Source organism: Thunnus albacares, chromosome 1 (assembly GCF_914725855.1).
Source record: "Thunnus albacares chromosome 1, fThuAlb1.1, whole genome shotgun sequence".
In the NCBI taxonomy this organism is placed as follows: Eukaryota; Metazoa; Chordata; class Actinopteri; order Scombriformes; family Scombridae; genus Thunnus; species Thunnus albacares.
In genome coordinates this window covers 17,238,511-17,249,587 of record NC_058106.1, presented here as the reverse complement: position 1 = coordinate 17,249,587, position 11,077 = coordinate 17,238,511, and the positions used below count along the sequence as shown (strand labels likewise).

The 11,077-nt window shown below is 45.4% G+C and overlaps 1 protein-coding gene across 1 annotated transcript; it reads left to right on the top strand.

Moving 5' to 3' along the window:
• Positions 1–2,175: 2,175 nt before the first annotated feature.
• Positions 2,176–11,050, top strand: dld (deltaD). The gene is made up of 12 exons (XM_044360632.1): positions 2,176–2,695; positions 2,867–3,169; positions 4,013–4,073; positions 5,013–5,270; positions 6,792–6,852; positions 6,985–7,115; positions 7,234–7,403; positions 7,519–7,735; positions 7,837–8,010; positions 8,113–8,851; positions 9,011–9,242; positions 9,357–11,050. The coding sequence occupies exons 1-12, from the start codon at positions 2,642–2,644 to the stop codon at positions 9,360–9,362; spliced, it is 2,406 nt and encodes an 801-aa protein (XP_044216567.1). The 5' UTR covers positions 2,176–2,641; the 3' UTR covers positions 9,363–11,050.
• Positions 11,051–11,077: the final 27 nt, after the last annotated feature.

The window sequence follows — 11,077 nt, the reverse complement described above, 5'->3', positions numbered from 1 at the left end:
TGTGTGTGTGTGTGTGTGTGTTTAAATGTGTACACATAAAAATATCTGTGGTATTCTGCAGTAGAGCCTCTTGTTTTTCAGGCAGCACATTAAGCATCACTGCCTTCACCGACACATTAATAAAGAAATCAAATGGGGTCCTAATAGCTGTTGTGGTGGCTGACTTGACTGACAACAAGTGGCACCAAATCAGCTAACTGTCCTGTCTAATCAGCAACTCCCTTCTAGCCTTTCATTTCCTTTTTGTGAAGACAAATAGATCAAGTACTTGTTGCAGTGTTACAGCCACAGGTCACATAAACACATTACCATTGTGATATATTCAATGGTTTGTAAATAATTGTGTTTAAGCCTAGACTATAAAATAGCAGCTTTAGATTTGTGAATTATTAGATTTCAATTTATAATTAATTGACAGGACCTGCTATAAATCATAACCTCATAACTGCAGAGATAATCACATTAAGAGGAGATGATTGGTTTGATCATGGCAGATATTTATGTTTGGAGAAAGGTGGACAATAATCATATACCAACTTCTTCAGCAGTTATTTCACAGCCTGAGATAAACTCCTATTAACATCGTGTCAACAAGTGCGAATTCTTGCCCACATTTCTCTGCGGATACACACAGACACGCAGATTAGACGGTGGAGCCATGTGTGGTGTCAGTGTAATGTAGCTGCAGTTTATCGCGTTTTATCTGCTGTGATTGTATGCAGTATGCGGGAACTGAGATACTTTATCATCAAACATATTGTAAGATTACTGTTTACGCAACAAGCCATGCTCTCTCTCTCTCTCTCTCTCTCTCTCTCTCTCTCTCTCTCTCTCTCTCTCTCTCTCTCTCTCTCTCTCTCTCTCTCTCTCTCTCTCTCTCTGGTGTTGTATTATTGTGGGAGAGCAGGTGCTGCCGGCCCAATTACCATACAGCTGAAAGCACAAAGAAAAAAACTTTATTCCCTCTATGCCTTCCCTCCTCCTCATCCTCCTCCCCCTCCCTCTCCTCACAAAGTCCCTTAATGACAGCCACGCGAGTGACACACCACCAAGTCTTTTTTACTGCCTCTACCAAAGAGCGAGTAAGGGAAATACACAGGCATGCAATGAAAACGGTGTAGGTGTATTGGCCTGTGGCCATGTGGGGTTATTTTGGTGCGTCTTTGCGCACTTGGTTTGGTAAATATAATGTTTTACTCTCAAACACATAAAGCAGGGATTCATCTACTTAAAGTGGTTCAAAATATAATTTAGGAGTAAAAATAGAGAGCATCAATGGGAATTTGGGAAGTGATCGCCTTATAAACATACAGTCGGTTTTATGGGACATGGGATGGACTCTATATTAATGCGACTAACGTCAAAGTGATGTTATTAAGTTATAGGGTGCTATGTTTAAGGGAAAACGCATGAACTGAGTGATCAAAAGTCTTGCATTTTTATGCCAGACATGACAGACTTTAGTTATATTACGTTATTTCCAATCATGTAAGATGACATAATATGTTAATGATGAGTGCGCACTTCATGAGGTGCGGTGTAGGACATTAGCCAAGAAATAAAGATAAGGTCATACGAACAGATCGACTTGTTTTAGGGGGGTGAACATGTGAAAACCACGGCAGGGGTAACACCATAGGAATGTGGCGGAGCAGATGGTCGTTGTAGCGCAGTTGGGGCGGCTGGCCGGCCGGCTGGGGAACAGGGGAGCAGGCCAGCCGAGGCTTTCACCATTAACCCCAAATATGAGAAGCCACCGTCCGCACCGGCTGCGGCGTATATAAATCACTTGATGCTGCGATGTGGAGGATTTCGTGCAGAGGTTAAAGAATTTGTCGGAATGTAAATTTGGGCCCTGCGTGTTGTGCTGTGGAGGAGGGAGGCATCAGGGGAAGCAAGGGGTTGTTGCACATTTAACAGCTCACTAGCCATTTGGTCTGTCCCTTTGAGAGAAAGAGAGGGGGGTTTAGAAAAGTTGTGCGCACCCCCCCACTACCACCCCTCCCTCCCTCCTCCCCCCTCCTCTTTCTTTGTGATGGCCCCGGGGCGGACTTGTGGTGGTGGTGGAGGGAGGGGAAGAAGAGGAGCAGAGGGGCTCATTTGCATCTTATTACCCTTCGCCTGCTAGCCCGGTATAAAACCCTGTGCAGGGCAGGACACCCATCAGACATACGCACTGTTAAACTGAGAGAGGCAGAGAGAGACGGAGACTCGTTTTCTGTTTTTCGGATCAGCATATCATTATCAATCAAGTGGAAAAATAAACAAGGCCATCGAGAGCTGCCTCTTTCTCCTCCTGCGCACTGATACACCGATTGATTGGAATTAACTCTTCTTTCTTTCCATCGGGGATTTTCATTCACGCTTCTTCAAAGGGGATCCTTCTGTTGAGGATTACTTTACACTGTAAAACTTTTTTTTCTCCATCCTGTCAGAAACCCGTGCCTCGTATATGGGAAAATAGAGGGGCAGAAGACCTGTAAGGAAAACTCTCTGTGAATCCATCTTCTCTCCTGCGCGTCAATAATTCACCTTGACTGTGACATAACGGAAAGCTTTTTAAACTTTCTCCATGATTGTTTGAGTCGGGCTTACACGGACCTGTGGAGCTTTCACTGCTTGTTGAAGGGCTGTCAACACAATGGGACGCCTGTGTCTGCTCCTGGTTGTCACTCTCTCTCTACTCACCTGCCAGGTAGGTCTAATTATTATAAATAGGGTGTATTAAAACGCGCGCTGTTTTTATACTTAAAAAAAACTTTTCAAATACTTTGTAATTATCTTTATATTTCCACAAACATCCTAAAATTACCGGTCTGAAAACACACGGGGCTAATTGTGTTTGTGTGTCACCTCCACTCCACAGGTCTTGTGCTCCGGAGTCTTTGAGCTGAAGCTGCAGGAGTTTCTTAACAAGAAAGGGGTGACGGGGAACGCCAACTGCTGCCCGGGAGGCTCGGCTCATCCGCAGGGCCACCAGCAGTGCGAATGCAAGACTTTCTTTCGGATCTGTCTGAAGCATTACCAGGCCAGCGTCTCCCCCGAGCCCCCCTGTACCTACGGCGGGGCTGTGACTCCCGTCCTGGGCTCCAACTCCTTCCAGGTGCCGGAGACCAACGCGGAAAGCTTCACCAACCCAGTCCGCTTTAACTTCGGCTTCACATGGCCGGTAAGCGTTCATATATACATATATTAACTGCAATACTAATTATCATGCTTTATTTTATGACATCTCCCAGTTAATAAATCACCACTTAATAAATGAATAAAAGTGCATATATAAGCTCTGTAAGCATTTAATAGTTTAATAGTTTGACTGTGTTATTGTGTCATGCGGTCTGTATTATGATTAATCTCACATTTTAAGGAATAGCTACTGAAAACCATGGGCAGACTGTGAAGTTATTATAGTCTTATTCCAGTGGGACATATTAGCTTTGAAGAGTGCAAAACGCAACAGATGCTCCCAAACTCAACACTTGTGAGGGTCTTTGTCAGCAGTGTGTGAGAGGGGCTATTGTAGTATTTCTGTGCTCTTTGGTAGGATAAAACGGGGAGGGGAGGAGGGTGTGTGTGTGTGTGTGTGTGTGTGTGTGTATGACTGTTTTGTGTGTGTGTGTGTGTGTGTGTGTATGTGTGTGTGTGTGTGTGTGTGTGTGTGTGTGTGTGTGTGTGTGTGTGGTGGAGGGACGGAGGGGGGTGTTTTCACCAAACGCCTCTCTCCTCCGACCAGGCGTGGTGGGAAATTTAACATCCTCTGAGTTGGCACATCATTGGCAGCGCAGCGTGAAATTCCGCCTCGTTTGGTTTTACGGCGGTGTCAGAGTGTGATAGTAGCAGGGGTGTGAAAAGGGAGCAGGTAGTAGCCCTTATTAGGCCCCTAATCAACACGGGAATTAGGCTGTGAAGTTTATTGGGAGGCCTCCTAATGGCCCTCTGCTGCCCTGCGGAGGGAGGGAAACCTTCAGGCCCAGCAGCTGTTGACTCTCTCTCTCTCTCTGTCTCTCCTCAGGGGACGTTTTCACTGATCATTGAAGCTCTGCACACTGACTCCCTGGACGACCTGACAACAGGTGGGTGACAGCCAGAGAAGCAGAAAGACAGCAGTGTAACTCAAACACAGGCCAGAAGGCTAGTGGTGGCCTCGTTTTCTTTCAGTGGCATGTTTTTCACTTAGTGCTCAGTCATTAGTGCTAAACAACGAAACACAGAGTATACTGAGTGTCTTGTGTGTTAGTGAATTATGCTGAAGCTCTTATAAAGAGAAAATTATAGTTACTTCCTTTCGACACATAGACATGCAATGTTAACTGATCTCTACATTCAGGCGTCTGGTCTTCAAAATATTCAAGCAACCTGTCATTATTTGGGCATTAAGATTTATCAGATTTACTTGAGACTCATGATGATAAAGACAGTCTCTGTACTGTTTGTCACAATACTAAAGAAACCACCTGCAGGTTTCCTTAACATGAAATGGGGAAAAGGCCACCCACACGTTTTACAGGTGCCAATTGAAATCTGTCCCTGTGGTGAGATATTTGCTGTTGTTATCAGCATGTCCTGCTTTTATCACTGCTATAACGATGACTAACTGACCACAACACGGGAGTGTGTCTGTATCTGTGTGTGGTGGAGATAATGGAAAAGCTAAAATAAACTCCACTAGAGGAAGGGCACACTTCAAAACTTATTTATTATTTTCTAATTCAGACAGCAGTATCCATGGCTGATTTGCATTGGAACTATTGGAAAGTTTTTTTTTATATTTTTGGCTTCTATGTCTCTACCCAGTGACATGTCTCCAGAAATATCACTGTGTGTGTGTGTTGTCTTTTTATAGAAGGCCAAGCATCAGAAAGAATGTAAAGATCTGAAATCCAAAGTTAAAAAAAGGGACAAATCTAATAGTTTATGACAATTACAGGGTCTCATGTGCACCTTACTCTGCAGTACAACACCAACAGTAATAACACACAATTTATAACAAGCTACGTCGTTGACTTTTCCAGACAATCCAGAGCGTCTGATCAGTAGGATCACCACTCAGCGTCACCTGACTGTGGGAGAAGAATGGTCCAAGGACATGCAGACGGCTGGCAGGACGGAGCTGCGTTACTCCTACCGCTTCCTGTGTGACGAGCACTATTACGGAGATGGATGCTCTGTCTTCTGTCGGCCCCGAGACGATGCCTTCGGACACTTTACCTGCGGCGAGCGTGGAGAGATCATATGCAACTCTGGCTGGAAGGGACAGTACTGCACTGAACGTAAGTTGTTTTTTTTTTGTTTTTGTTTATTGATCCAATACTATCATTCAGGCTGTATGGAGCAATGGGTGGAAGGGCCATAAATGGGAGATAAAAGGGGCAAAACTTGTTTCACCTCAGAAGTATTGCACTAGTTAATATTTAAATTCACTGACAGCTGCTTGTGAGATAGATAAGTTAAAGGAGAAACACATGAGTAATAGGTGCTGATGTTTACATAGAGCATCTGATCCCAGTGAACTGCCTCAATACATGAGCAATAATAATGCATGCTTTGTATCAGTTTTTGAGTGGAGTCACTATCCGTTTAAAAAGTCATTATCTAACTGTCAAAACTAAAGAGAGTTTGAAGTTTCAAAGTTAATTTCCCCAACAGTCACTTGCCTATCTTTATTGTTTAGGGACTTTTTCCACCTCCTAATGCGGGGCCCGTGTGCAACAGGCGTCAGTTAGTTATCCCATAGCACCAGAGGCCTCCATTCTAATGAGCCGCAGTGGCTCCTCAGTAATTCACACGCCGCGTGCCTTCCATTAGACCTATAGGGCCTCCTCGCCCCAAACCTCCTCCCCGATTGGCCAAGTGGGGGTCCTGTATTGTTGTGACTCGGGCTGGTGATTGGCCGAGCGGGGTTGTGTATTGTTGTGGAGGGGGCAGCTGCTCTGTGAGAGGAGACAATGGAGCAGCTGTCTGGTGGTTAGCTCCACACAGACCAGCTGGCCCTGGGGGGGGGAGGAGAAGGGGAGTGAGGAGAGACGGGAGGAGCATAGGAGGGAAAGGGAGGAAAGGAAAATGGTGAAGAGGAGAGGAGGAGCAGAGAGCAGATAGGAGGATGGAAGAGGAAGGGAGAAGAGGAGGATCAGAGGGAGGAGGGGAGAAGAGGAGAGGGGCCAAGGGTGAGAAAAGGGACTTCTGACCCACAGTCAAGGGGAGAAAGGAGGCTTTGTGTGGGGCGCTTTTGTGTTGGAGAGCAACCATGTTAATGGAGAGGGCTTGTTGGCTGGTTCCCCCTTTGGTGTCCAAAGCTGCCGTAGCTGCTAAATCTGGATGGTAAAAAGTCCAGCAACATGTGCAGCACTGAAGACACCAACACACTGCAGCCTGTTGTATTGATAAGAATCAGGAATGACCTTATGACCCTGATTATCCTCCAGAGTTGATCAGTTTCCAGTTTGGCCCAGAGTGTCTTTAAGCACCAAACATGGGTCACAGGACTCCTAGTTGAGGGCCCACACATCAAAAGTGCTATTAATTGTGTTTTATTGGGCCTATATCACTGGAGATAGAGAATGCAGACTGCAGACAGACAGACAGGTGGGCAGGTGAACAAAATGCACAGATAGGAAAGCTACCAGACAGCCTGAAAGTCAGACAAACAGATAAGGAGGCTGGGGCGCCAACTTGAAAGGCAGGTAGCAGTTTGAAAAGTCCCTGTGTGAATGGGGAAACTGATGGAAGGCAAACGTATGTTTCCAACACTAGTTTTCCCATGATTCACCAGTCATTATTTTCCCCCTCTGCAGCAATCTGTCTTCCTGGCTGTGATGAAGAACACGGCTTCTGTGATAAACCCGGAGAGTGCAAGTAAGTCATAAAACAATGGAAATTCATTTTTCACATCTTACATGTTGCGCAGATATGTTCATAAATTAATTTTACTGATCTTTATACCTTGGTTTTGTTATTAACAGGACTTATTTAATGTTGTGTTCCCAGGTGTCGTGTGGGCTTTAGTGGGCGTTACTGTGATGACTGTATCCGTTACCCAGGATGCCTCCATGGCACCTGCCAACAACCCTGGCAGTGTAACTGCCAGGAGGGATGGGGCGGGCTCTTCTGCAACCAGGGTGAGTTTACTGTGTTACTACTTTGTTGCAACTCAATTAGCCCTCTTTGTTTCATATATTCACATTTAAAGTGTGTTGTAATATTTTATTAGATATTCTTTATTGTTGCTGTTTCCAGATCTGAACTACTGTACACACCATAAACCCTGTCTTAATGGAGCCACCTGCACCAACACCGGCCAGGGCAGCTACACTTGCTCCTGTCTACCTGGATATACAGGTGCCAGCTGTGAGATCCAGGTCAATGAATGCTCTGGAAACCCTTGTCGCAACGGAGGCAGCTGCATTGTGAGTATCAATCAGGAGATAAAGAGTGAGAGAGAAGGGGGGTGTGAATAAAAACAAACTATGTTCACGGAGACGAGCCTGTAAGTAACCACTGTTTACATTCTTTCCAATATAGGACGATGAAAACGGCTATAAGTGCACCTGCCCACCTGGTTTCTATGGCAACAACTGTGAGTTGAGTGCCAACACTTGTGCAGATGGGCCTTGCTTCAATGGCGGCCATTGTGTCGACAACCCTGACGGTGGCTACTTCTGTCAGTGCCCGATGGGATACGCTGGCTTCAACTGCGAGAAGAAAATCGACCACTGCTCCTCCAACCCCTGTTTAAATGGTAGGTTGTGCTCTGCGTTTGTACCTTCACCGATTAAACCTAAACCTAGAATCAAAACATCCAGGGACTAACCCTCTGTCCTCCTTCTTTTCCCTCTGCAGGCGCAGAATGTGTGGATCTGGTGAACTCCTACCTCTGTCAGTGTCCCACTGGATTTTCAGGTCAGAACTGTGAGGACAGCAGCAGCATCTCTGGATACTGTCTGTCCTTCCCTTGTCAGAACGGCGGGACGTGTCAGGAGGGAGCAAACAGCTACACCTGCACCTGCCCTCCAGGTATGACAGCGCTGGAAAAAGTCTTCTGGGATTATGTTTGCATCATTTCTGTACTTTTCTATTAGTTTTTTTCTAGACTCTTACACTCTACTCTCTCTGCAGGTTATACAGGCAAAAACTGCAGCTCCCCCATCTCCCGCTGCTCTCACAACCCCTGCCACAATGGAGCCACCTGCCATGAGCGTGGCGGCCGCTATGTGTGCGCCTGTGTGCCTGGCTACGGCGGTCGCAACTGCCAGTTCCTCTTGCCAGAGGTCCCCAGGGGTCAGCCAGTGGTGGATGGACCGGACAGGCGATATTCTTACCCAGACAGTGAAATTGTTGAAGATGAGGAAGATGATGATAGCGGATTCCCCTGGACGGCTGTGTGCGCCGGTGTCTTCCTTGTTCTTGTGATCCTGATCGGCTGCTCCGTGCTGGTGGTCTATGTTCGGGTCAAACTGCAGGAGCGGCACAGTCACCATGGTGACAGTGTCCATAGTGACAGCCACGAGACGATGAATAACCTGACGACCACCAACAATTGTCTCCGCAGCGACAAGGAGCTGGGCGCTATGATGACTACGTCAATTAAAAACACCAATAAGAAAGCGGATTACCATTCGGAGCTCGCTGGGTCACTGGGTGGTCTGAGTGGGATCAGTGGGCTCAATGGACTCAGCGGATCAGAAAAGAACGGCTTTAAGACTCGCTACCCCAGCGTGGAGTATAACCTGGTCCATGAGCTGCGGCCAGAGGAGCTGTCACTGTGTAAAGAGGAGGAGCACGACGAGCCAGAGGTTAAATGTGAAATGCCGGATGAGTCTGACACAGAGGAAAGATACAGGAAGAGACAAAACAGGTACATAGCTGTCAAAATATGTACTTACAATGCTATACTGCTTAGAAAGTAAGCTAGTGAGAAATGCAGGTGTAAAAATGCACATTTATTGGCCTAAATGCATTGTAAGCAACTGTCAGGACAGCATTTCTGAATCAGTTTGTGTTCTTTGTTCCACAGTGACGCATCAGAAAAGCAACAAGTAGAAGAGTCACCAAGCTGCAGCGAAGCAAAGTACCAGTCATCCAGCGAGTTGAACTATCACGCAGCGAGTGATCTCAAATACCAGTCAACCAGTGATGCTGAATACCACTGTCCCAGTGACAGCAGGTACCAGAGTACCACCGACACCAAATACCAGTCCGTCTACGTGATATCGGACCAGAAAGATGAGTGCATCATCGCCACAGAGGTGAGAACCAACTCATAAATAGAATTACCTGATAATATTGATATCATGGATATAATAATAATGAACACACATTTATAAACACACTAAATACTGACCTTTTTTTCTGTTTTGCAGGTATGATACCAGTCCAGACCAGATCAGACCAGTTTCCTCTGGTTGATGGTGGTCCCCACCAGCCCTGAGCAGTAGAGCTCAGCTTGTCTCCGGGAGGTTTTACTCCTGCTGTTTGCTGCTGTTCCCTGGGATTTACCGGAGGACTTTGAGCCAAGGTGCTACTGAGCCAGCGCAGAGTCAGTACCCTCTTGGCACGGACTTAGTACTACAATAGTACTACGGGTGAATACTGGACATTTTTGACCTTCAATGGATGTAGGTCTAATGCTGACTCCAGTACCAGAAGACTTAGTACTAGCACTCGCACTAGTACAAAACTTTGTACAGAAACAGTGCTGAACAAGTACTCATGCAGTCAAATGATGATTGCTCCAGATGCTCATGTCTGTCAGCTGAACAACAGAAAGACTTACTGCTCGCACCAGGATGGATTCAAATCCTTTGAACTCTTCTCTCCTGATAAACAACGGAGTATTGACAGATGATATTGTAGTACCATGGAGTACTGATTGAATGAACAGTGTAGTACCTTTGGAGTACTGAGAACTTTTCAAGTACTGTTGTAGTACTGTTATGTGCTGTGGTTTTACAATGCAGTGTAAAAGCTGTCTTAGGTATTGGACAGTTCATGTTCTGCGCAGTGCTGCAGAGTAGAGGATGAAGCAACTGTAGAAGTCCTCAAATCTCAATTCGAGCTTTCCCAACAAAACAAGAAAATTAAAAAAACAAACAAACAGTTGGACAGCAGCTATACATCTTTAACTCTGCAGCACTGACAGAGACAGTTTTGGCTGAGCTGGTTCTCAGCAGAAATAAGAGAACTGAAGACTCCAGTAGTGACTGCAGATCGATCCAACATGGATCCTGTTGGGCCATACTGGCCCCTGACCCCTGAAGGTTGTGATACACAGGGCAATGTTTTGGGCAGGCCGACTTGGGAAACATTCAACATTAGAGAGCAAACAACAGGGAAGTTAGTGAAACTAATCAAACACAATGTAAGGGAAGTGTAATTATGAATTTATCAGTCATTTTAGGTTCATTTTTCGGCTGCTTATCCAATTACAGACTTTCCTGGATTCATTGTTTGAAATCAGTTCAGTTTTCCTCCAACTTGCCAACCATTGCTTGACAAAATTGTCTAAATCGTTGCATAGTTTGCAAAACTGTCCCAACCTCTGATGCTGTCGGGTTTCCAAATTGAGCTATAAAGGACTAGTCTTAACTGCCAAGACATCATTGCACTATGGAGGTGTGTGTGTGTATGAGTGTGTATGAGTGTGTGTGTACAGAGGAGGTGATGCCTGTGTGTGGTGTCAATGTATGCACTGCCCACTCCCGCTCCCTTCACCCCCCACCCCCCCCAGTCTTCCACTATTAGCCAATTGAAGGACACCATAACCCTGCCTGCCATTGGTTAGGATCATTTTGTTTCCTGTTTTTTATTTTATTTGTTATCTAAAGAAAGATGTATTCTTTTAACTTAATTATGTAATTATTTGTGTTCCCATTTTGTTGTGATTTTTTTTGTTAAACCTGTTATAATTTAAGTTGGATTGTTTTTATTTGGCAGATAATGTATGTAAGTATGTATGCATGTATGTGTTAGGCACTTGAGACCACTGTGACTGTGTTGTATTTAAGAGAGAAGTCGTATGTACAGAGCCTGTCATTTTTATTACTGGAAAACAGCGCAATATTTTTCCAAAATAAAGAGGAAT

Coding starts and splice junctions, on each gene's coding strand:
- dld (XM_044360632.1), top strand. CDS start 2,642: ATGGGACGCCTGTGTCTGCTCCTGGTTGTCACTCTCTCTCTACTCACC. Junction 4,074..5,012: donor CCTGGACGACCTGACAACAG/GTGGGTGACAGC, acceptor TGACTTTTCCAG/ACAATCCAGAGCGTCTGATC. Junction 7,116..7,233: donor CGGGCTCTTCTGCAACCAGG/GTGAGTTTACTG, acceptor TGCTGTTTCCAG/ATCTGAACTACTGTACACAC.